This window comes from Pseudorca crassidens, chromosome 4, assembly GCF_039906515.1.
Source record: "Pseudorca crassidens isolate mPseCra1 chromosome 4, mPseCra1.hap1, whole genome shotgun sequence".
In the NCBI taxonomy this organism is placed as follows: Eukaryota; Metazoa; Chordata; class Mammalia; order Artiodactyla; family Delphinidae; genus Pseudorca; species Pseudorca crassidens.
Genome location: NC_090299.1, coordinates 64,016,030 through 64,043,065, shown reverse-complemented (window position 1 = coordinate 64,043,065; position 27,036 = coordinate 64,016,030). Strand labels below are relative to the sequence as shown.

The window sequence follows — 27,036 nt, the reverse complement described above, 5'->3', positions numbered from 1 at the left end:
GAGCCCGAGCTCCGCAACAAGAGAAGCCACTGCAGTGAGAAGCCTGTGCACCGCAACGAAGAATAGCCCCCACTCGCCACAGCTAGAGAAAGCCCATGTGCAGCAACAAAGACCCAATGCAACCAAAAATAAATAAATAAATAAATTTATTAAAAATAATAATAATAAAATAAATAAAGGCTAAGAGACATTTATATCATTACAACATATGAACTAAAGGAGAAGAAACAAACCAGTGCAATGGACATTAGACAGAAAAGAGAGTGATGGGTTTGTATTGCAATGGTCTTAAATATCTTTTTTTCTTTTTCTTTTTGGCTGTGCTGAGCAGCTTGTGAGATTTAGTTCCCTGACCAGGGATTGAACTTGGGCCCTCAGCAGTGAGAGCATGGAGTCCTAACCACTGGACCACCAGGGAATTCCCTTAAATATCGTTTCATGGAAAGAACTGATGTGATTCTTCATGAGAAGGACTTTATATTTTTAGTAATGGAGTAATATGTTTAAATACTTCTTTTTTTTAATTTTTTTGTTTGTTTGGGGTTTTTTTTGCGGTACGCGGGCCTCTCACTGTTGTGGCCTCTCCCGTTGCGGAGCACAGGCTCCAGACGCGCAGGCTCAGCGGCCATGGCTCACGGGCGCAGCCGCTCCGCGGCATGTGGGATCTTCCCGGACTGGGGCACGAACCCGTGTCCCCTGCATCCGCAGGTGGACCCTCAGCCACCGCACCACCAGGGAAGCCCTGTTTAAATACTTTTAAGAGTAAAGTCATCTTTAAGGCAAATGTTTTTAATAGGTTGTTTGATTCAAATTTTCAAATTTAAATCTCCATTTTTCTATGAATAATTAAAACCTTATAACTAAATATTATCACCGTAAACCCTACCAAATGAGACACTTTCTCCACTTTATAACACATTAAAAAAATGCTGGGCTTCCCTGGTGGTGCAGTGGTTGGGAGTCCGCCTGCCAATGCAGGGGACATGGGTTCGAGCCCTGGTCCAGGAAGATCCCACATGCTGCGGAGTGGCTGAGCCCATGCGCCACACCTGCTGGGCCTGCGCTCTAGAGCCCGGGAGCCACAACTGCTGAAGCCTGTGCGCCTGGAGCCTGTGCTCTGCAGCAAGAGAGGCCACCGCAGTGAGAAGTCCGTGCACCTCAGTGAGAAGTCCGTGCACCGCAGTGAAGAGCGGCCCCCGCTCGCTGCAGCTGGGGAAAGCCCGCATATAGCAATGAGGACCCAATGCAGCCAAAAAAAAAAAAAAAAAATGCTTATTTAATAAGTTAATGAGGGTTTACATACTCCATTCCCCCCACCTCCTTATTTTTCTACTTTTAGCCCTTACTGCCTATATTATGCTAACTAAATTGTTTCTACTTCGTGGAAGGTAAACTTTGTAAATACGTATCTAACTTGCTGTAAATTCCTTAAGGATAGCCTGGAACTTACGTCTCAATAAAGGGAATAATTATTTATATGTTTGTAATCGTGATTGAGTTCCCAATAATGGCTTCTTTGTTTTTAGTTATGATGAGTGAACTTTTTGTGATGGATTTCATTTAAAATATTTCCTTATAGAGTATCTTTTTGCCAGTGAAATAAAGCTCAGTGTTAGCATTTTGTTCACATCACAGTATCACTCCACGAAAAGGAGCCACATTTTCCACATTCCCAGTATCAGAATAGACTAAGAGGTGAAGAAGAAAATATAGCAAGGGCTGTATATCAGGAATCATTAGCCACAACTCAACTTCAAGGGAGACTGCAAGATATAATCTTAGTTGTATTGCTAGCATATGCAGCCCATAATTTAAAATTTTATTTGTAGTAGAAAATAGTTCTCTTCTTTTAATGGATTAAAACCATTGTCTGTACTTATAAAGTTATATCTATTCCTCTAGGTTCTGTCTTTCACACATCCTACCTCGTTCCACTCTGCAGAGACATATGAGTCCCTGTTACAGTGCCTCAGAATGGAAGATGACAAGGTAGCAGAAGCTGCTATACAAATTTTTAGAAATACAGGCCACAAAATAGAAACAGACCTACCCCAGATACGATCGTGAGTATGTTTTTTCTCATGGTAAACACAAAAGTTTTCCAAGTTTGGGAGTCATAGGATCATTGTTTCCCTTTTCCTTAGGAAGATAGGAGAGAGGAAAGACAACTTTTATTTAGAAGCTACTTTACTGTATCCTTTGTTTTCATCTTTTCTCGGCCTCACACACCTCCTCTACCATTAGAATATGGGCAGAGGAACAACCTGAAACTTTGTTTAAACAACATGATTTCAAAATATTAATATTAACAATCAAAAGTTAGTATAGAATTTAGGATTAATATATCTTCCTAATTTATCTTTTTCTCTCCAACTCCAAATTCAATAGCTACTACCTTCATATCCCACCCAAGAATTGGATAATCAAGTAGTGTGCTTAATAAAATGTTTATTAGTTGCTTAGTTGTTGGCCATGGTGCTTTTGTCTCTTATTCTAGACTACCTCCCCTCTCCTTATAAGAATGAAGTATGTTTTGGTATTTTTACTTTGGCATCTTAAAGAGCTTGCGTTAGGATCAAAATTGTGCTGATGTCTTTTGGAGGAAGAACACATTGCTGATAGCTGTTATAATCGGATGTTATTATATATATGTAAATAGACTGGGGTAAATCCAAATGAAACCCATTTTTCCTTACGAGGTAATAATAGGACAAGAGGACTCATGACTCCTAAAAGTTTTTATTGAATTTGTAAGCTAATAGTTTAATTTGAGAAATAACTCAACATTTATTGTACATTCTCTTCATTGTCGGCACTGTACTGGCTAATATAAAAGATTACCACTGTCAGTCCCTGCTCTTAAGGAGTTTATAGTCTAGAAATGATAATTTTATCTTCGTACATTATAGAAAAAGATCATTGACACAGGATAAAGTTAATTTGTGAGTTTTTCAAGGTGGGAAAACCTATACTTTTTTAAGGTAAAGGATTTATTCTTAAAGGAATTCTATCCCAGAGGAAGCAGTGGAAGAGTTAACTTTGGACACAAGGACTAAAACCTCTTGTTCTTAAGACTAATGGGGAAGGAAGGAGAGAATCACTGAAAAAGCAGAGAAGCACAGCACTGCGGACCTCAGTAACAGCACTGGTGGCATCACTGGATTGTAGCACACTAGAAAAACAAGGAGAAAGGTTAAACTTGACCTATGTATCATCCATTCATTAGGCTAAGAAGAATTAATAATATATTTAACAACAATTTGATCAACACTGTATCTTCTTTTGTTACTAACTGGTGTTATTTACAAGAACTGTTCCCCTGATAAATGAATTTCAAAGAAAGACTTAAACAGTGCTAGTCAAGGAAGCTATTTTGGCATGAAAATCCTTCTCATTATTCTAAATTGCAGCGAGAGAAATGTGTCATATTCATAAATATCAAATTCGACTTAGACTGACCAGCATATGTTCCCGTTTTTTCTTTGAGGTGCATAGCTCTTAATGTCTAGCCTCCCATTATTATAAGAGGACCCTTTGTCACCATTGCATTTGATATCATTGACCTTTATGAAGTAGTCTTATTGCATTAAATATATGACAAGTATCTTTCCTTAAATATTTGTTTGGCTTTACAGATTTTCTTCTGATCTAAAAAACTACTTATAAGATCATTGTAAAAAGGTGAAACTTTAGAAAATATAAAGGAAAAGAAAGAGTCAGTGTTAACATTTTGATATATTTTTTATGAATCTTATCTATTTGATGTGTATGCCAATTTTAATGCATTGACTGTAATATGTATTTCCATATTCTATAGAAAGATTGTTGTAAATCTTCAGTGTCAGTGTGGTGGTTAAGTGCATGGATTTGGAACAGAAATGTTTATCTTTTTTAAAAAACAATTTCCATTTTATTTTATTTCATTTATTTTTTTTCATTTTAACATCTTTATTGGAGTATAATTGCTTTACAATGGTATGTTAGTTTCAGCTTCACAACAAAATGAATCAGTTATATATATACATATGTTCCCATGTGTCTTCCCTCTTGCGTCTCCCTCCCTCCCACCCTCCCTATCCCACCCCTCCAGGCGGTCACAATCATTTATTTTATTTTTTAAATTTTGGCTGCGTCGGGTCTTAGTTGTGGCACGTGGGTTCTTTGTTGTGGCACATGAGCTTCGCTCTAGTTGTGGCACGCGGGCTCCAGAGTGCATGGGCTCTGTAGTTGGCAGCGCACAGGCTCCGTAGTTGGCCCGCTGCACGTGGGATCTTAGTTCCCTGACCAGAAATGTTTATCTTTAAATCTCAATTCCACCATTTCCTATCTCTGTCACCTTAAGAAGCTTACATAAATAATATGTTTGTGCTTTAGTTTTCTCATCTGTTTAATGATCATAATAATAGTCTTTGGGTGATTGTGAGGATTGATTTAATTAATCCATGTTTGTTTTGTTTTGTTTTAAAAACACCACTTAGAAGGGTGCTTAGCACAAGTACTCAATAATTGTTAGAAGTTTTTGTTACTTTTCTACCTATGTATTGTCTATATCCTTGCATACTCTCTTTCACTGGTATGTTCATTTCTGTTTTTTAATGTAACTTGGCCTTTTGCTACTTTATTTCCCCCCATGGTTGCTTTAAAAATAACTGAACAGGGGACTTCCCTGGTGGTCCAGTGGTTAAGAATCTGCCTTCCAATGCAGGGGACACGGGTTTGATCCCTGGTCAGGGAACTAAGATCCCACGTGCCCTGGGGCAACTAAGCCCATGAGCCGCAACTGCTGAGCCCCTGCACCACAACTAGAGAGCCCACACACTCTGGAGCCCATGCACCACAACTAGAGAGCGCTCGCACTGCAACTGCGCCCATGCACTCTGGAGCCCATGTGCCACAACTAGAGAGAAGCCACAACAAAAGATCCTGCATGCTGCAACTAAGACCCAACACAGCCATAAATAAATAAATATTTAAAAAAACAAAAACAGAAAAACACTTGATTCTTAAAAAAATATAACTGAAGGGAATTGTGAAAGGGAAGTGGAAAATTCAGGAATATTTTCTCAGAAGATAAATGTAAAAATATAGCATGGGGCAATTTTAGATTATAAATTAAGGGTGGCTTGTTTATTTCTCCATATTCATGAGGTGGCTTTAAAATGAAAATTGTCTTCTGTAGTAGCCCTTTTTTTTTGAGGCATTGTATTTCTGGGATTATACTTGGGGAGAGGGAAGGAGTTTTAGATCTTTTTATAGATCAGGTAATTTAGAAGAGAGGCTTTCTACCAGCATACATCCAGATAGTTACTGCAGATGAAGTAGGAGACAACCAGAAGAACTACTTGTGGTTTATGGGCTTTTTTTTTTTTTTTAACTGATTATTATTTTTTGCAGGACCTTAATTCCCATCTTACATCAGAAAGCAAAGAGAGGTACTCCCCACCAAGCAAAACAGGCCGTTCACTGTATACATGCCATATTCACAAATAAAGAAGTACAGCTTGCACAGATTTTTGAGGTATATATAATTACATAGGATGTGTTGTTGATTTTTATTTTCATGCTCTGTGGTTTGATGAAGATAGAAAGTTGGTTTTTTAGCTATTTAGTCCCACTCTAGAATATAAATTCCATGGGAGCAGGGACTCTTTGTTTTATTCAGCACTTTAGATATTCCCAGCCTTTAGATCAGACTATATAACCAAATACTACATATTGAAAGATGTTTGGTGTGTTTTGTGTTACAACATTTTACTTAATTTTAGCTTCATTGGCTCAGTGGTCCATTTAGTTTAAGAAACTATCAGTAGATGACTTTGAACCACCCAGTTTAAAATTCTGGACAATCCTACTTGAAAATTCGTTCTGTTTGCCTTTCCTGATGTATGATCCTTTGCCTGATTCCACTACTGGAAAAGTATTCCTATTATAAATTGGATACAATATGAACAGAACCCATGAACTCTTATTTTTTATGATCCATGGTCATTTAAAATGTTCCCACAGGTTAAGAAATTCAACAACATAACAAAACTATTGTACATGACTTGAAAATAATGCTGATTTGACCATGCAGGAATTTTCTTGCTTTTACTTCTACCTTATATGTGGGATTTACTTTTTTCTTTTATCTTTGTTTACCTTTGAATCTTATTAAATTTCGGTAGGTGAAATAAGAATCAAGTGTCTAATATGATTGAAGTTACTTTTGATCATCTCATTAGAACAGATTTTTTCGGGCATGATAAATTCAGGAACATTTACTGCTTCTGTACAATGTCTAGATATTTATAAAACAAACTAGTAATTTTGACTGTTTTATTTTTATAGCCACTCAGTAGGAGTCTCAATGCTGATGTACCAGAACAACTTATAACTCCATTAGTTTCATTGGGCCACATATCTATGTTAGCACCAGATCAATTTGCTTCCCCAATGAAATCTGTAGTAGCAAATTTTATTGTGAAAGATCTGCTAATGAATGACAGGGTAAGTTTCTCATTTAATTAAATTTAGAATCATAAGATTAAGACTGTTTACATCTTTATTTGTCACAGAAACAACACTTCTGCTTCTATGTATGATTTTCTTTTACTTTAAAATTATTATATATTTTACCTCCTTATTTACTTACTTAAATTTCCAAATGACATCCTGCTGTGTAGCTATTATTACTAGAACTTAACTTTTCTTTAAGAAAGAAAAAAATGAGAACATGAGATAGATGAATCATGAAGTAAAAAATATAAGTCAAACACTATGAAGGACAATTAACTAGAGTACTAGAATTTTGTTTTATCAAATATTGTTTAAAGTATAAGTGGAATTGTATTTGACTAGCTTTTTGAAATATAAATTACATTGCACTTTTGGCACTAGATTATGTATTCTATTTTAGTTATTGAAGTGTGTGTGTGTGAGCATGCACACATGCGTGCACACATACTGATGAATTAGCTTTGGGTTGGAGCTTTGGGATGTATAGCTTGGAAAGGCTCCCCAAGTGATTACTGAAACACGTGTCTGATTAAGAATCACCACTTTACCAAACAGATCTAAATTAAAGAGTTATTGAATGAAGACACAAATCAGTCTACCTGCTGGATCATTGTGGATGACTTTCAGTGCAGTACTAACTTATCCAATTTATCTAGTCTTTCTAAATGGTCCAGTAGCCTTTGAACACTCAGTATTGGAACTTAAAAAAAAAATACTTGCCAGCGCACTCCTTACTCTTTTCCCTTCCTCCATTTGGATGTGATAGGGATGCAAGAGCATGGCCAAAGCCTCATTTCCTACTCCATACATCTGTTCTTTGCACTACTGATAGATTTGGCTGGCAACAGATGTGAAATTTGACACTTCTTAGATGATGACTTGATTGTTGATAAATTCTATTTTAATATAGTTCTCTTTTTTTGTGTGTAGTAAAATATAAATAATATAAACTTTGCCATTTTATCCCTTTTTAAGTGTACAGTTCTCTTACATTATATACACCCACATTCTTGTTGTTGGGTATTTTTTGTTTAAAAAACAAACAGAAGTTTAATAACATGTGTACCTCCTGTATACACAGAGGATAACCCAGGAAAGCCAAGCAACTCTCAACAATGGCCCAAGCCACCACCTACAATATACACCCACATTGTTGTGTAACCATTGCCACTATTTCCAGAACTTTATCATCTCAGAGAGAAACTCTGTATCTATTAACCAGTAACTCCCCATTGCCTTCTCTCCCCCCAGACTCTGGTAACCTCTATTCTATTTTCCTGCTTTATGAATTCGCCTATTCTAGATACCTCTTATCATACAATATTTATCCTTTTGTGTCTGGCTTATTTCTCTTAGCATAACAGTTTCAAGATTCAGCTATGTTGTAGTATGTATCAGAACTTCATTTTATGCCAGAATAGTATTCCATTGTATGTGTAACTTACATTTTGTTTATCTTCTATTGATGGACCCTTGGGTTTTTTCTACCTTTTGACTGTTGTGAGTAATGCTGATATGAACATTTGAGTCCCCAAAGTCAAATCTTTGGGGTATATACCTAGGAGTGGAATTGCTGGGTCACATGGTCATTGTATGCTAAACTTTTTGAGGGACTGCCAAACATTTTTCCACAGTGGCTGTACCATTTTACATTCCCAGCAGCCATGCTCAAGTCTTCCAGTTTCCTTACATCTTGGCCAACACTTATTCTTTCCTGTTTTTTTTGGATAATATTCATCCTAGTAGGTGCAAAGTAGTATCTTGTGGTTTTGATTTGTTTCCCTCATGACTAATGATGTTGAGATTTTTTTTCATGTGCTTAATGGCTGTTCTTTGGATATTGAGTCTTTTGCCCACTTTTAATTGAATTTGTTGTTGTTGAGTTGTAAAAATTCTTTATATATTCTGAATATTAGATCTTTGTCAGGTATTTGCCAAATCCAGGATTATAAAGATTTTCCCCTGTACCTTCTTCTAGGAGCTTTTTAGTCTTAGTTCTTAAGTAAAGATCTTTGATCCATTTTTTTGAGTTAATTTTTATATATGATATAAGGTAATAGTCCAGCTTCATTCCTTTGCTTGTCGCTGTATCTAGTTTTTCCAGCACCATTTGTTGAGGAGACTGTTCTTTTCCCAATAAATGGTCTTAGCACTTTTGTTAAAAATCAGTAGACCATATATGTGATATATGTGAGGTTTTCTGGGTTTCTGTTTCATTCCATTGGTCTATATGTCTATACTTATGTAGGTACCAGCCACATTGTCTTGATTCTCATAGATTTGTAGTTAAGTTTCAAAATCAGGAAGTTTGAGCCCTCTAACTTTGTTCTTCTTTTCAAGTCCCTACTTGGTGACTTTCTGTGGGTTTCCTAGAGCACTGCACTGTTAAGCATGAAAAACTTAATGAGCAAAATTTAAAATTTTTTTCTAAAAGTTAAATTTATTCAATTGTCTATAGTCAACAGGTGAGAAGAATGGGAAATTATGGTCTCCAGATGAAGAGGTTTCCCCTGAAGTACTAGCAAAGGTAAATTTGTGTAGGTCTTAATAACTTTTATGTTGAGGTAAAGAACATTTATAGATACCCTTTTTTTTTAAACCTAACAGTTAATAAGCATTTTAAATGAGGTACTTTATTTTTAAATCAAAAGTTGTGGGCTTCCCTGGTGGCGCAGTGGTTGAGAGTCCGCCTGCCGATGCAGGGGACACGGGTTTGTGCCCCAGTCCGGGAAGATCCCACATGCTGCAGAGCGGCTGGGCCCGTGAGCCATGGCCGCTGAGTCTGCACGTCCGGAGCCTGTGCTCCTCAACGGGAGAGGCCACAACAGTGAGAGGCCCGCGTACTGCAAAAAAAAAAAAAAAAAAGTATGTTTCTCAAATTGTAGTTGTCATTGACTTATTTACATATAGGTGTATGTCAGCATGTTCTTTAGACCTTCCTGCCTTGCTAAGATAATTTCAGTGAGGCTGTTTTACATAGAGATTGTAGAATATTGATGCTCAGAGCACCTCAGGCCTAGCCTCATTACCAATGTCTGTCTACAGGCATAAGAATATTAACTTGGCAAAAACAGATGGCTGTCATCATATTGTAAACTTCTGATAGATGTAAATTATCCCTCAGGAAAGCTAATTTTTAAAGTGGTAGTCTTGGGATTTAAAACAAGACTTCTTCATTATCATCTTACTTGATTGATAATCTGTTTCACCTTGTAGCTTCACAGTTCGCATTTATTCCATCAGTTCCTTTTTCCAGGTTGTCAGTAAATATAGTAAATAATATCTACATTCTTTAGCTAGTTCTTGCATGTATTCCATAACAATCTTTTGAGTATAAGCCACCAAGCAATCATGGCTACAAATAATTATGAAATCTCCTAGTTTTTTAATCAAAATAGTTTTTCAGTACTACAAAAAATATTACAGTCTATCTAAATAGTTATTTTTAATCACTGTAATCAGTATAGTTCAGTTATTTTTAAACAATATATTTTTAAACGATTTGAAAAGCAATTGTTCAGGTGTGAAAAGTCTGAATTCAAGGAGCCAGACCTTGAGCAAGTTATCACAGTAATGTGTCTAAGTTGCCTTATTTATTGGAAATAAGAATACCTCTCTCGGGGCTTCCCTGGTGGCGCAGTGGTTGAGAGTCTGCCTGCCGATGTAGGGGACACGGGTTCGTGCCCCGGTCCGGGAAGATCCCACATACCGCGGAGCGGCTAGGCCCATGAGCCATGGCCACTGAGCCTGCGCTTCCGAAGCCTGTGCTCCGCGACGGGAGAGGCCACAACAGTGAGAGGCCCGCGTACCAGAAAAAAAAAAAATACCTCTCTCATAGAGTTGTTTGGGAGATTAAATAAAGTAATATATGTGTAACTCTGGGGAAAGTACCTGGCATAGATTAAACAGAATAAGTATTAGTTCTCATTGTTATTATCCTATAGGCTTGTTTAATAAAACATGTCTTCCGGCAGCTAAGTAATCTCACTAATCTAATTAACATAAATTAATCTAACCTTTAAGTGGAATTTTAAGTTGCTTTCTTTTTTTAGCATGTTAATATTTTATAGGTACAGGCAATTAAACTTCTGGTAAGGTGGCTGTTGGGTATGAAAAACAACCAGTCTAAATCTGCCAATTCAACTCTTCGGTTATTATCAGCGATGTTGGTTAGTGAGGGTGACCTGACAGAGCAAAAGAAGATCAGGTGAGATTTTTCTTCCTTTCCAGGTTTTTTTAGCTCAAGATGTTGGTAGAGCTTACGTAGGAATTATTTACTTAATATTGACTGTTGTAATTGCACTATGTGCTTTGTGTTTAAATTTTACATACTTATTTGGGGTTTATATCTGAATAATGATCATGTATTTTTCTTCATCCCTAAAGACACCTTTCTCCAGTAAATTTTTAGTAATAATCACTACAGCATTGTTACAGTTAACTTCAACATTTGAATCAGTTAAACCAATATTTGTTGAATTACTACTCTTTGCAAAACACTATGAAAAGCATTGCAGCAATAACAGATAAAATTCCGTTCCTGCCTTTAAGGAACTTACCCTAGTATAGTGATTGAACAAGTAGAGTGTCTTGATGCCACGAAGGGAATAAAAATTTCAGTGTAGGTTCAAAGAAGAAAGAGATGCAGCCTCCTAATGGTTTGCAGAAGACTATACAAGGTTCTGCAAATGCCAAAGAAAAATGTTTCATTCTACACCTGTTCACTCTTCAAATCTGTGAGATCACCATTTCTTCTTTCTGTTCCTTTTAAGATGAAAATAAAAGCCAAATTTTTTTATTTACTAGGGTCCAGCTGAAATAACTGAAAAGTTCTACTTGCGATGGATTCTTACTTTAAAATTTTTGTTAGAGGATAGATTTAACTATGTATTTATGCTTTCAGTATTTATTGAGCACTATCATGCCAGGTACTACCAAGCCTTTTAAAGATACAATAATCTCTCCCTCTAAGGGATATGCATTCTAGTGGAGGAGATAGGAAATGCACAATTACAGTAGAGATGCTGAATGCTCTGATAAACTGAAGAAAACTAAATAAACTAAATCAAAAATTATTTTTATCATAAAATAAGCCAAGGGTAGCTTTGCATGAACAGATTGAAGAGTAGAGATAACGAGAAGTTTTAAATTTGGGGAAACTATGTACAGTGTACAGCAAAGGCTTAATAATGAGCTCTTACAAATCAATGATAAATAGGATCCCCAATAAAGATGAAGATTATATATTACCAGTTTACCTTTAAAAAAGTGTTTGACATCACTAAATACAATAAGTACAATTTTAATTTAAGTGGAACCTCTTGTCTGTCAAATCAGCAAAAAGTTTTTTAAGCAGTCGTCACTCCATGGGATCAGGGAAATGGGTTCCCTCATAAATCCTGTGAATATAAATGGGCACAGTCTTGGCAGGACAGTTTGGCACTTTGTTTCTAAGTCCTTAAAAATGTTATCCATTGACTCTTTTTTTTTGACTCTTTATTTTTACACTCATGAAATTATAAAAGAATCATACAAAAATACATATACAAACATGTTCTTTCCAGCATTTTTTATCATCACAGAAGATAGGGGAATGGTTAACTGTGGAACACACATGTTATGAAATATTATGCAGATCTTAATTAGATGTTATGTATCCCATAGTTTAGCTTAGGCTCTGGAATCAGAAACTTATTCAACTCTACCTACGCTCCATTTACTAGCTGTGTGAACTTGTATAAGTCACTTTCCTAAGCCTCAGTTTCCTCATCTTACAGAGTTAAGTACACAAGTAGTAGCATTAAATTTTTAAATTCCTGAATCATTTGCCTCAAAAGCCATTTGAAGGTTCCTCATTGTTACCAGTGCTCAGTTTGATGGTCATGTGGTCCAAGAGTGCCATGTTTTCTCCTCCTGTATGCTAAATAATAGTCCCTTGTGGATTCAGGGCAGCTTTCCACATTTCCTAAAGTCTTTGATTTATCAAAGCTATGTTATGTTCCTTATAACAGTTGAAGTAAGAAGACTATCCTTTCACCACCTCACTGTCACATTTTACCATTTAGGTTATAAAAGTTGACTGGGTGTGGGTGGGAGTGCCTGGACTCCTGGAGTCCCTTGGAAAACTTCCTGTTGCAAAGGAAAGTCTGCCTCAGAGACTAGTACCTGAGAGAGACTGGCTCTCACCTCCATATCCTTTCCTTTTAGATATTTGTCTGATGCCTCCCACTTTCTGGTACAGATCACCTCCTAATTCATAGCCCCCTCCATTTCATCAGACATTTGTAGGCTTAAGATTGATTTCTGTATGTCTGTGTAAATATGTGTATGCATTTAAAAATTGTGGGAAATACAATAGATTTTAAATAAGTGATTTTTAATTTTTCAGGTTTTTTTAATATCAAGTTTTCTATGATGAATGTGAATGCCTCTTAAAATGAGAAATACAGTTCCTAATGTAAATGTTTCTTGCTAGCGTTGCAGTTAGTGCTGTTGTACGCATAAGCAGAGTTGCTTAGCTGTGGTGGAAGATCTAAGCTAGAGTGTAACTAAAAACGAAGGCAGACATAAAAAAAGAATGAAATTTTGCCATTTGCAACAACATGGATGGACCTGGAGAGTATCATGCTTAGTGAAATAAGTCAGACAAAGACAATACCATATGTTATCACTTATATATAGAACCTAAAAAATTAAAAGAAACTAATGAGGACTTCCCTGGTGGTACAGTGGTTAAGAATCTGCCTGCCAATGCAGGGGACACGGGTTCGAGCCCTAGTCCGGGAAGATCCCACATGCTGCAAAGCAACTAAGCCCATGCGCCACAACTACTGAGCCTGCGCTCTAGAGCCTGTGCTCTACAACAAGAGAAGCCACCGCAATGAGAAGCCCACGCACTGCAACGAAGAGTAGCCCCCGCTCGCCACAACTAGAGAAAGCCCGCGTCCAGCAACAAAGACCCAACACAGCCAAAAAGTTAATTAATTTGATTGATTGATTGATTAAAGAAACTAGTGAATATAACAAAGAAGCAGACTCACAGATACAGAGAACAAACTAGTGGTTACTGTTGGGGAGGGGGAGGGGCAAGATAGGGGTACAGGCTTAAAAGGTACAAACTGCTATGTATAAAATAAGGTACAAGGATATATTGTACAACATGGGGAATATAGCCAAGATTTTATAATAAATATAAATGGAGTATAATCTATAAAAATTTTGAATCACTATGTTGTACACCTGAAATTAATATAATATTATAAATGAGCTATACCTGAATAAAATAAATTAAAAAATTTTAAATGAAGGCAGATAAATTTAATATCAGATAGTCACGATGATTTGAGCCTTCTGCCCTGTGTTGAATTGAAGGACTCAAAGTAACTTTCCCATATTTGTACATTATGTCATTTTAAGCATAAATTATGATGAAGACCTTAACAGTCAAAAAGGGATCAAAGAGTTTTGTGAATGATAATGGTTATAGGAAATGTTTATTTCTTTTTTGTTTGTTTATAGTAAATCTGATATGTCTCGCTTGCGATTAGCTGCTGGTAGTGCCATAATGAAGCTTGCTCAGGAACCTTGTTACCATGAAATTATAACCCCAGAACAGTTTCAGCTCTGTGCGCTTGTTATTAATGTAAGTAACAATCTTATTTTTGTCATTTACTTGGCCTTCAAAGTTAAATTTATTTACTTTCTATAGATTACAGATCCATTTGCTGTATGGATGTATGCACAAAAGGGATTGCTATTATTACTATTCTAACCAGTTAACTCCCTAAAATTGTTATTTACTCCCTCAGTATAATTATCTTTTTTTCTTTAAATGAAGACATTAAAAATGCTTAAACTGTTTTTTTTGTAAATGTTTGCCAATTTTTAAAAACTAAACTAGGGGTTTTTGTCATGGTTTTAAAAGTACTAATACTTTTATTTAAGTATTTTTGGTTTTGTGCTGCTGTAGGATGAGTGCTATCAAGTAAGGCAGATATTTGCTCAGAAGCTACATAAGGCACTTGTGAAGTTACTCCTCCCATTGGAGTATATGGCGATCTTTGCCTTGTGTGCCAAAGATCCTGTGAAGGAGAGAAGAGCACATGCACGACAGTGTTTACTAAAAAATATCAGTATACGCAGGGAGTACATTAAACAGAACCCCATGGCTACTGGTAAGTAACTTTCAAAGTGCTCAGTGTGCAGATATATCTTGTCAGTGTATCAATTTGTGGAGGGTTTTATTTCATATATTTCTATTATAGTTTATAATAACACTGGGACCTTTATAGAATGCTGTTGTTGTAGCTAAGATGTAAGTAAAATCTAAAATCCTGGTTTCTGAGTCCTAGTTATAATGCATAAAACTGTTTGGAGGAACTGCGTTTTTCCTTAGGGAATCTGCAGTGTGGCTTGATTTGAACACATTGCTCTGATGTCAGAGAGTAAAGAATTACTTTCCTAGCTTTGCCAGGGACTCAATCTTAAATTATCCTTTGTCTTCAGTAGCCTTCAAAATTGAAAAAAGTTATTTCAGTATCATCTAGATGTCATGTTGCCTCTAATTTAGAAATAACTGAGGGAAAAAATGTTAACTGAAGCGGTTAGAACGTAAATTAGGGAGGGATTTTTATAAAGGCTATTATTACTATTGTTAATAATGTTTTCACTTCAGAGAAATTATTATCACTGTTGCCTGAGTATGTAGTTCCGTATATGATTCACCTGCTAGCCCATGATCCAGATTTTACAAGATCACAAGATGTTGATCAACTTCGTGATATTAAAGAGTAAGTCATGTTGATTTTTAATAAGTCTAACAATTATTTTTCCTTTTTAAAAAATGCTAAACTTTTTCCTTTTACTATTCGCATTAGAATAAAAACATTTTTATGGTTTTATTCTTCTATTGTAAATTTTAAGTTTCATCTTACAAAATTGTTCCTATCTAATAAGTTCTATTTGGTTGTTTTGTTTGTTTCCTGTTTGTTTGCAGTTAGCTTTAGCTGATTCTGTGACATAAGTTGATTTGGTCTTTATGTTATTTTTACCTTTGTATTAAGATGGGCTTCAGTTACTTCAGTTTGATAATTTAGAAAGCCATGTAGTGAAAATTTCTCTCCTTAAAACTATACTTCAACCTCAAAAGATAATTCCTCAAAAATATGCACACACATACGAGATACTCTGTGGCAGGTCTGTGGTAATACAAAATTAGATTTGTTACACTAGTCACAGAGAGATTTGTCTCTAGTGGAAAGACAGGCAGGTAAACAATTGCAAAACACTTGTTTAAGAAGTGTTTTTATGTAAAATAGAACTTTATATATGATGCAGGGTGAGTGAACAAGTACGAAGTAGCCTAGGATTGTCTACAAATGACCTCCAAGAAACTTTAAAGCAATGTCTATTTTCCCATTGCTGTGCTTTTGCTTTGCACGTTTAAATTGGTTCCCTCAGCTTGTATTTAAAGTACTATGATTTTTCTATTTGTGACATGAAGCCTTATCCCTAATCTTATTTGAGGTTGTAATCAACAGTTTATCTCTGCCTCCTGTAGCTCTTTCAGGAGACATAGGTTCTAGTCTTAGCTACCTGAGTAAAAACTTTACTTCTCTGCTTCAGTTGCCTTATCCATAAAATGCAAGATATGAAATAGATAATCCCTAAAATATCTTCCAATTCTAGTTTCTGTTTACTTAATAAATATATTTTATTTGCAAATTCTTTTTCCTTTTTTTTTAAAATAACTTTTATTTTGGGATTTTCCAGAAAGCACTTTCATAAAGTGAAAAAGTGATGTATGTATTTGCCTAGAACACAAGGTCTATGTTAAGGAACCTTTTTAGCCCTATTCAGTTGCAAGGCAGTCATGTGAAAAAGGGATTAGATTTGCGAGAGGCAACAGTGATGTGGGAAAAGTACTGAAGTCGTCAGTTAGGATTGAAATCACTGGCACATACTTTTTGGTTCTATCTAGCATGCAGTACTTTTGAGTATCTTTAAACATTTCATTTTAAGTTACCATGTAATCTGAAGTGTTCACTTTTCTTTTTCTAGTTAAGGTGTACAGTTTCTTAAGGTATACAGTTAGATCATTCATTGAGATGTTGTTTCTTAACAGAGGGTGTTATCGCTGTAAATTTCCCTTTTAGTACTACCAGTGCTGAATCCTATAAGTATGGTATGTTGTGTTTTTGTTTTATTTGTCTTAAGGTATTTTCTAATTTTTCTTGTGACTTCTTCTTTGACCCATTGGTTGTTTAAGAGTGTGGTTTGGGAATTCCCTGGCGCGGTCCAGTGGTTAGGACTCTTCCTTTCACTGCCAAGGCCCTGGGTTCAATCACTGGTCAGGGAACTAAGATCTCACAAGCCACACGGCCAAAAAAAAAACATAGGAATGTGTGGTTTAATTTCCATATATGTGTGAATTTTCCAGTTTTCCCTATTTTCCTTCTTTTATTGACTTAGTTTCATGCCATTCTGGTCAGAAAAGATACTTTTTATTAAGACTTGTTTTGTGGCCTACCATACGGTCTGCCCTGGAGACTATACCATGTTCACTTGAGAAAAATGTATTCTGCTATTGTTAGTTGGAGTGTTCCATATATGTCTGATATCTGATTGGTTTATAGTGTTCAAGTTCTTTATTTTCTTTTTAGTCCCTGTCTGGATTTTCCATCCATTATTGAAAATAGGGTATTGAAATCTGTTATTGTGGAAACATGTATTTCTCCCTTCAATTCTGTCAATTTTTGCTTCATAGATTTTGGGGCTTTGTTGGCTAGGTTCGTATGTGTTTATAATAGTCATATCTTCTTACTGGTTTTACTTTCATCAATACAGTCCTTCTGGGTCTTTTGCAATCCATTTTGTCTAATTATAAAATAGCCACCAGCTCTCATTTGGTTACTGTTTGAATGAGTATATTTTTTTCATCCTTTTACTTTCAAATAATTTGTGTTTTTATATCTAAAGTGAGTCTCTTGTAGATAAGATATAGATGGATCTTCCCCCCCCCCCCCTTAATGTACTCTGCTTCTCTGCTTTTTAATTGGGGGATTTAATCTATTTTCATTTAAAGTAATTACTGATTAGGAAGAAGTTACTTCTGCCATATAGCTGTTAGTTTTCTCTGTGTCTTACCTATTTTTTGTTACTTAATTGCTCCATAGCCTCTCGTTTTTGTATTTACAGTTGACCCTTGAACAACACAGGTTTGAACTGTGTAGAGGGTCAGCACCCCTAACTCTTGTGGTGTTCAAGGGTCAGCTGTAGTTGTTTTTTGTAGGGAAACTTTTTGATTCCTTGCTTTTGTGTATATTTTTTAGTTATTTTCTTAATGATTACACTTAACATCTTAAAGTTGTAACAGCCTAGTTAGAATAATAGCAACTTAGTTTCATGAGTATAGAGATAGTCTGCTTTTATACAACTTTATTCCACTCCCTTTATATTTTAATTGATAAAATTATATCTTTATACATTGTTTTATTTTACATATATATGATTATTATTTTATGCATTTTCCTTTTAAGTCATATATTTAAAAAGGAGTTACAAATCAGAAGTTCAGTAATGCTGGCTTTATATTACCTATGTGATTACCTTTACCAGTGTTCTTTATTTCTTACAGCTTCAAGTTAACTGTCTATTGTTTTTTCGTTTCAGCCTGAAGGGCTGAGTTTAGTATTTCTTGTAAGACAGGTCTACTAAAAACAAAGTACATTAATCTATTTCCCCCTTACAGTAGTCTCTTAAGACATTTACATATACTATAGCCAAAGACGTATACAGAGATTATCATCAAATGTTTTTTCTCTCCTGTTGATGGAGTAAAACAGTAAGTCCATGGTGGTTGCCTGAGAATCATCATGGCAACTTAATAATAGGCTTTGATCCTATATTTGTCGATGTAAGCTCCCCAAGTGATTCTAATGTTCATCCTGATTTGGGATTCATTTTTACTTAGAAATTCAGGTGTCACCTTCAGACACTTTATGTATTAAATGAATATAAAGTAACAAGAAGAAAACAGCAAAAATGGTTTGAGATGTGACTGTTTAGCTGAATTACTGGTTACTATGCACACCAGCCTCATAGCATGTGAAATTCAGTTATGTCACAGTAGAATTACATATAAATCTTAGATCTTCTGCATACCTTGCAAATAGTCAAAATGGCAAGACTGTGCTGTATGCTGGTTCGCTTATCATTGCTGGATATTAATACACGTTATATCATCTAAATGTTTATTAAATACCTATAGAATGAATCTTTGCCTCATGAAACTGTCAGACTTTCTCATATTAAGCTATATGTTCATATTTGTTATTTGTGATATGATTCTATTTGAATTGAATATTATTAACAGGATATTTCTATTAATCATTAGAGTTTTCTCTGTATTATACTCTTTTATATTCAGACAACAGAACTTCCCAGTAAGCTATTAAATCCCTTAAGCAAAAGCACCTACAATCAGTCTCTTTACTAAATGAATATGTTTGTCATTTAGGTGCCTGTGGTTCATGCTTGAAGTTTTAATGACAAAGAATGAAAATAACAGCCATGCCTTTATGAAAAAGATGGCAGAGAACATCAAGCTAACAAAAGATGCCCAGTCTCCAGATGAATCCAAGACAAATGAAGTAAGATATATATTAGGCCAGTGGGTATTAAGATATTACAGGAAAAAATATTATGACCCTTGTCCCACTTGTTTTTCCTATTACATAATAAAATAGATTACAGAACATTTATTAAAAATACATACTTAGTTTTTACTTTATTTCATTAAATTGAATTCTATTATTTGAAGAACATTTATTACTTTGAAAAAGATATTAAAACTTCTACAGAGCACAGGAATAAGAACTAGTAAAATTTACAACTATGCTGTCTTAAGAACTTTTAGTAAGAGTTACAGACAAGTAGATATTCTTTTTGTATGTTTCCTTTAGTTTGGTTTATTGTTTTTAACACATACTTGGCATTCATGTTAAATTAAGATGAAGGGGTCTTTTTTGTTGTTGTTTACTAGGAGGCTACATAAGAAGAAATGCCAAATACAAATGCAGAATGTTCAAGGAATAAATAATAACCCCATATTATTGTTTTGATTCGATTTTATATATTGGTTAGAATTGGTACTTGTGGTTATTTTTCACTACTGAAAGGTATATGTGATTTTTTTTTTTCCTCCCTAGAAACTTTATACAGTGTGTGATGTGGCCCTGTGTGTTATAAATAGTAAAAGTGCTTTATGCAATGCAGATTCACCAAAGGATCCAGTCCTTCCGATGAAATTTTTTACACAACCTGAAAAGGTAATTTCTTCCCTTCATTTTTCTACCATACTAAACCTATTTAAATTTGTTACCATCAACCCTAGTGGCAAGTATTGGATTGTCTTGACTACAGAGTAAAAAAAAAAAAAAATACCTCTGTGAGTTTATCAAGAAATGGGAGATTGTCTTCCAAAGCCTGAAAAATATCATTCTCACCTTACAGAGTAGAGAATACAAATCAAGCTTGGTGGTGGTGTTCCTATGTGAGCTATTCCTTCTGGATATTTCTAATATGTAAGAGGAATTTTCAAATTTCTTAAATTGTTTTCATCTCATTAAAACACTGTTAGTATTTTTTCAGACAAGAAGTAAACAAAATATTTGGTAGAGTATAAATATATATACATCTATATATGAAATAAAATGTTAGAATGAATGGAATTGGTCTTGGCAATTGACAGACCTGGATTCGAATCAACCATTTCTAATTTGAGGGACCTTACACATGTTAACTCTTCTAAGCCTCAATGTCTTCATCTCTAAAATGCAGATGATGATAATACCTGTGAACAATTACTAATATACCTAGGTTTCTAAGAGTTTGTCACAAAGTAAGCATTTAATAAATGGTATTAATAATAAATAGTACATTTATTCTGCTGTCAGCAAATGAAGTTTTCCATGTAAGTAAATTTTTCAGCTAACTAAAGCTCTTTAAGTTTTTCCAGCTAATTTGGATTAAGAAACTTTTTCAAAAAGAATGCCTTTTATTTATTACCCACTTTAAGGTGGTATTTTAAAGTTTAACTTTCCTGTGCTTTGTTTAAAAAAATATCCTTAATATTTTTAATTGGAAAAAATAAGGCATTTAAAATTTTCAACAAAAATTTTAATCAGACTTTGATTTAGTACTCAGAATTTACTCTGCCTGGTTTTGATAGGAATAATAAGGATTGCAAAGTTACTTCTGTTCTAATTGAATTTACTGGTCTTTATAAACACTCCTGAGTGAGCTCCTGAATTTAAATTTACTTTATTGTTGACCCAGGGCTATCGTGACTGGAATAGTACCCAAATAGAATCTTCATACATCATCAAGAATTTAAATTGCTGTTTGTCACTACACCTGATTCTAATTGTTCTTTGTTTTGATATTGAAACTTAGAATGTCTTTAGCCTTCTTAATAATAATTTTGTTTTTTTTCTGTTTTAAATGATCAGCTTTCCTCATTGCCTTTTCTAATATGTTGCTTTTAATATGGTATAAATTCAGACAGGAGAAAACTAGGCATATTAAGATAGCTTAGTGAAGCTATAGTATATCTTCATGTAACAATATTTTTAGCTACATAAAAGCCTTTGTGGGGAAGAAAAGAAAGATACAGCCTTGCCTAGAATACATGCCAAAAGTGTTATTTCTTTTTATAGGCACATTTAAGCCTTCTGTTCTTTTCTGTGACACTAGTGTGAAGGTAAACTTAATAAAAGAAAAATAATTTTTTAAGTGCGATTACTTACAAATTAATGAACTTCCAGACAGCAGTAAGTCATTTTGCTTCCGTGAGACCATTGTGGTTTACTCGTGTGCTATTCCCAGGATAATTAACAGATAGAGGCACCATAGGATCAAACTGAACTCTTATACAGATGTAACTTTCAGAAGTATCATCAGTGTCCACATTTGGTTTAATTCATTTATTAACTAGTTAATATCACTGCAGCCAAAGAACATTACAATTGATTTAATTAGATTTTGATGGTGTATTTACCTTTATGATTTGGACAGTCTACTTATGGTTCTAGGAAACAAAACATTTTTAATTAAAGTAACAGATTTTTTTTCAGTAAGGATAATTTTCTTGAGATTCTGTGTGGGGTTCTTTTAGTGAATATTAAGTGCCTGATATATGCATAGTACCATTTTGGATGCTTTGGGAGCCCCAAAGAAGTAAATTTTAGGGACTTCCCTGGCAGTCCAGAGCTTAAGACTCTGTGCTTCCACTGCAGGAGGCGTGGCTTCAGTCCCTGGTCGGGGAACTAAGATCGCGTGTGCCACGTGGTGTGGCCAAATAAATTTTTTTTAAAAGTAAATTTTATAATAGAGTGGAGAACATAGTTCATTGAATAAACTGGAGACTGTTTGCCCTGAACCATATGAAAGAATAGAAATGTGTTTTATTTAAAATGTGATTTAAGGGAATTCCCTGGCATTCCAGTGGTTAGGACTCCGTGCTTTCACCGACTATGGCCTGGATTCAATTCCTGGTCAGGGAACTAGGCTCCTGCAAGCCACGTGGCACTGCCAAAAAAAAATGTGATTTAAGTAATTTATATCTGACATTTGACTGAGTCTTGTGTGTCACTGAGTTAATTTTAAAACTAGACTTATGGTATGGTTCATGAAATATGCTTTGATGGTTTGATATGTTTCTTAGCGCAAATGAAACTGTTATGGTAAAGCAGAATGCCTTGAAGTCTTGTATGGACAATAAAAATATGTTTACTTTTTTTTGTTTGTTTTTTTGATAGGACTTCTGTAATGACAAGAGTTATATTTCAGAAGAGACAAGAGTACTTCTGTTAACAGGAAAGGTATTATGTACTAGATAATTGGGGGATCTTTATCTCATGTGCATATTACTTCTGCTATTCTTAGAAATAACCTTTAAATGTCCCTCAGATTTTATAGTTCCTGATTCTTAGGGATCATGTTGTGGATTATAGCATCTAAAGCATTTGTTCTCTCAGGCTTTTTTTTTTTGTCATGAACCACTTTAGAATTACAACCATGTGTTCTCACCAGTACTGATAGGCTTCAAGTTATTTAGAATTCACAAAGCAGATTTCCCTGAAAAATGATATAATAAATTTAGATGTGTAAGATAAAGATAATTTTAAAGTACTAATAAGTTAGACAGTTTATATTCTATAAAGGTAATATGACATCTAAAAGAGCAAAGGAAAATTTAGTATTTGATAAACAGTGTCTAAACTATTACTATATATACTCAGTAGTTTACCTGTAAGACATTTTATTGTGTCTTAATTATTATGTATTTCACTGTTTTAGGGACACTTTGTTTTGATTGAGCAACAGGAATAATTAAATATTGCATAGTTATTTTTAAGTAGAGGTAATGCTTTTGATTTGTAATTATGTTTAGATATAGTTTTACAGAATTATCATTTCTAATAAATTTAGGATTTAACTTTCCAAAGCAACAACAATTCCTGGCTGTAAGCGAAACAGTATCCCTTACATGTGTCTAAATTTGTATGTATTCCTTTCAGTAAGGTATAAAATAACATGCGTATATGTAATTTTTAGCCAAAACCTGCTGGAGTACTAGGTGCGGTAAACAAGCCTTTATCAGCAACGGGAAGGAAACCATATGTTAGAAGCACTGGAGCTGAGACTGGAAGCAATATTAATGTAAATTCAGAGCTGAACCCTTCCACCGGAAATCGATCAAGGCAATTTTTTTCTCCAATTGTTTTTGTTACTATCACTCACTACTTGGTTCATCTTTCAGTTTCTTTTCTTAAAGCACTGTATCACAAAAATGGACTTTAGGAAACATCTTAGTAAAAAACAGTAGTGCTAAATTTTAGTATAATTAATGATGGAAATTGAGAGTGTCGTACACATTTTGAAACTGTTTAGCATTCTAAATGTGTAGAAAAGTTAAATGGAAAAACGTAAGAATTAGTAATATACTAAAACTAATTTACATGGGAGTGTGTGTCTGTGTTTAAATTTAACACTTAGGAGAACTGAAAATGTAACTCTTTAAATAAATTTAATTTATATGCTTTTTAACTCAAAATTAGTATAGCATGAGTAGAGATAACATTGTTAATAACATTTTCCACTTATTAAAGATTCCATGTTTGGGACTTCCCTGGTGGTCCGGTGGCTAAGACTGTGCTCCCAATGCAGGGGGCCCAGGTTCGATCCCTTGTCAGGGAACTAGATCCCACATGCTGCAACTAAGAGTTTGCATGCCAACAACTAAGACCTGACACAACCAAATAAATATTTATTTAAAAGATTCCATGTTTAACATGTCAAGTGTTTACTGTCTTAGCTGCTGCATAAAAATTTCCATCTGACCCTACTCTTACCAACACTAAATATTGAGGCTTTTAAAGATTTTATTCTAATTCATGAAATTTTAAGCATAAATTCAGTGGTGGTGTTTTAAACACATTTTTAGCAGTAGAATCCCAAAATATTAAAAAATTAACGTGGAACATCTGTGGTTTACATAGATGGTGGGGGTCAGACACCTCCCCTGTGGCCTCTTCTTGCAGCCCCTTCCCTTGCAGAGCATTAAGAACACAGACTGGAGAAAACTATACGCTCATCTGTTGTATTTTTGCTTTGTTTTAGGGTTTTCCACCCCCCAACAGATAGGCTTATAGAATAGTTGTGTTGTTTCTTCCTTGTCAACTACGCTTTCTATCTGGTGGTTTTAGGCAGTCATTTCTGTCTTACATTAGTAAGGTAAGATGGAAATCCAAAACTTGATATAGTAGAGCAGTAGTCTGTAACCACAGAAGATCTGAGTCTTGTTAACGTTACTTCACTTGGCCAGGCTTCTAAATCAGCCTAAGCCTCTTTCCTTATTGGTATAGTGAGGGAGTACACTTCCTATTCATATGGTGAAATAAAGAAGCTTTGGTTTACTTCTCTTCAACAGGGAACAGAGTTCAGAGGCAGCAGAAACTGGAGTTAGTGAAAATGAAGAGAACCCTGTGAGAATTATTTCTGTGACACCTGTAAAGAATATTGACCCAGTAAAGAATAAGGTAAATTTTAAAATTTAACAAGTGGGTTTTTCCCATGGAGATTCTTATTACAATTTTATGATGGGGTAAGAAACCCACAGTCTACACATTAATATATACTACATACTATACCTGTGTGTATACCACCCCCTGCTATACTTACTGGGCTTCCACTCTACAGAAGTGATTCTTTGTCCACTGTCTTCATTTACCAGAGTTTGTGTGGTCACCTTCTCCCAATACCTTGAAAGAATAGGAACTGAAGTGTTTTGAGACCTTGTTTTCAAAACTTCATTGACTCCCACCAGGGATCAACACTGTTTCTGTTGTCGTTTTAAGTTAAACTTAATGAGCTGACCTTTTAAAATATGTTTTTTATTTAACAGCTGCATTCTTTGATGGTGTATCTTTTAATACTTTTAATAATAATATTCTTAATTTTTTGGCAGGACAGAAAGGAGTATAACATTGGTAGGAGGATAACTTGCCTCAGTAAGAATGACCTAATACTATTATTTCTTTTTCTATAGAATCATGTTCTTGACATACTTTTTTTTTACCCCCCATATATTTATGGTATTATCAAATGTTTTAGGAGTTATCCTCAGGTACATAAAATATGGGACTATACAGTTATTCCACAGTAGCTGAACTTTTCCTATCCAAAATTATCATCTGAATTCAAACTAAATAGGTAAGGATACATTTTTTAGGTCAGTCTCTGACTATCCATACTCTTGCTGTTTGCTATCTGAACTTCATTATGTCAGTAAACTCAGGTAACAGGGAACCTCTCACTTTCAAAACTCTTAGAATTCAGAAACCAGTAGATTTAGATATTGTGGGATCCTTCTATAGAATTAAACATTGAACATAATCATGCTTAGATGCAGATATGCATATTGCCACAGATACATAAACATGCTTATAATATGTATTAAGAGGTGGTACAGGGATGCAAATATTTATCTAGTACAAACATCTATCTATAACCTTTTCAACCTCTGCTGTAGAATTGTATAGAAGATAAACTGGACATTTAAATTCTAATTTCTAAGGGGCCAAAATATTACTTTGATTGATCTGTAATATTATATTGTTCCAAACACTATTTTAACTTTTTCATACTTCCAAAGAATGTTTAACAGATTCACTGTTGCCTGAAGAGACTGGGGTTGTATTTTGACAAAAGCCTGATAGCTTCCCAGTCAGATCTCCCAGAAGTTGATACGGTCATTTCTTTCCAGGGTCTGGTTCTCAGTCTTGCAGGCTCAAAACACTACCTTGTTGTACTGAAAGAAGATAAAGATCTAAGAGAGTGTTTCTTGGTAACCAATTTCTCAAAGAGATTGATGCATAAACCAATTTATTAGTTATGTATATAAAAATTATCCAGCAAATTGTATATCCATGTTTACAAATCAGAACATTTTCTCCTATTATTTACTCTGTGAGCAAAATCAAATGGTAATATGAAGAATGAATAAGGGAGGTGGTTAAAAGAAGAAATAACACATTAACATTCTGTGGAGCAGGCAGGCAATACCACCAGTGTTGCCCTTTAGAGTCTTCTATTTCTTCATGCCTACAGCTGACAACTGATTTCCTCTTCATTTGGCTTTTGCATGAGTTCTTTATACATATGCACATAAATGTAATGTTCATAAATGTGTAAATATGATCATGTGCATGACATTTAATAGTCTTTTTTTCCCCTTTTAAACAGCCTTATCTGTGTGTTCCATTTTTTCTCTACAGTGTTATCATTTTCATGTTTGTATACACATAAATACTTCCTTTCCCTGTTCTTTGTCACTACAATGTTGCATTAAATTTACTGGTGATTTTATTTCTAGGGGCTAATAAGTTCTAGTAGTGGGAATGCCAGGTCAAGGAGTAAATATACTAGAGATTTTAGATATTTTCATATTGTTTTCTTCGAAAATTAGAACACTTGACATTTCTACCAGCAGGGTACTTTTTCTCTGTATACCCACTAACAACAGGTTTATAGTTCTTTTGAATTTTTTTCAGTTTAAAGTATCAAAACTAATGCCCCACTATTGTTTTAATTTATATTTCTCTGATGATCAGTATTTTTGTTGACCGTTTGGATGTACTCTTGTGTGAACTGCCTGTTCATATTTGCCCGTTTTTAAATGATCTTTTTCTTGTTTAACTCAACTTTTTTTTTTTTTGGCCATGCCACGCGCCTTGCAGGAAATTCGCCAACCAGGGATTGAACCCAGGCCATGGTAGTGAAAGCCTGGAATCCTAACCACTAGGCCACCAGGGAACTCCCTAACTCAACGTCTGATACTGTAGTAGTTCTACCTTCTTGTTAACATTCTTGCTCCCTTCCAATCTCATCACCAAATATAGCAGCCAGTGTGATCTTTTTAAAATATAATCTGGATTATGTTTGTCCTCTGTTTAAAGTCCATCAATGACTTTTATC

The 27,036-nt window shown here is 34.8% G+C and overlaps 1 protein-coding gene across 5 annotated transcripts in view; it reads left to right on the top strand.

Annotated features, from left to right (window-relative positions):
- PDS5A (PDS5 cohesin associated factor A) overlaps positions 1-27,036 on the top strand; it is a 128,788-nt gene that overhangs the window by 90,234 nt on the left and 11,518 nt on the right. For 4 of the 5 annotated variants that reach the window (XM_067735753.1, XM_067735755.1, XM_067735754.1 and 1 more), the window contains exons 19-31: positions 1,903-2,063; positions 5,395-5,518; positions 6,331-6,489; positions 8,957-9,025; positions 10,569-10,705; positions 14,017-14,140; positions 14,468-14,672; positions 15,173-15,287; positions 19,016-19,148; positions 19,707-19,826; positions 22,317-22,379; positions 23,116-23,261; positions 24,491-24,599. In XM_067735753.1, the coding sequence (XP_067591854.1) occupies positions 1,903-2,063; positions 5,395-5,518; positions 6,331-6,489; positions 8,957-9,025; positions 10,569-10,705; positions 14,017-14,140; positions 14,468-14,672; positions 15,173-15,287; positions 19,016-19,148; positions 19,707-19,826; positions 22,317-22,379; positions 23,116-23,261; positions 24,491-24,599 (1,665 nt within the window). Of the gene's footprint in view, positions 1-1,902; positions 2,064-5,394; positions 5,519-6,330; positions 6,490-8,956; positions 9,026-10,568; positions 10,706-14,016; positions 14,141-14,467; positions 14,673-15,172; positions 15,288-19,015; positions 19,149-19,706; positions 19,827-20,010; positions 20,101-22,316; positions 22,380-23,115; positions 23,262-24,490; positions 24,600-27,036 lie in introns of those variants that run through there. The other variant, XM_067735757.1, reaches the window with a different exon arrangement.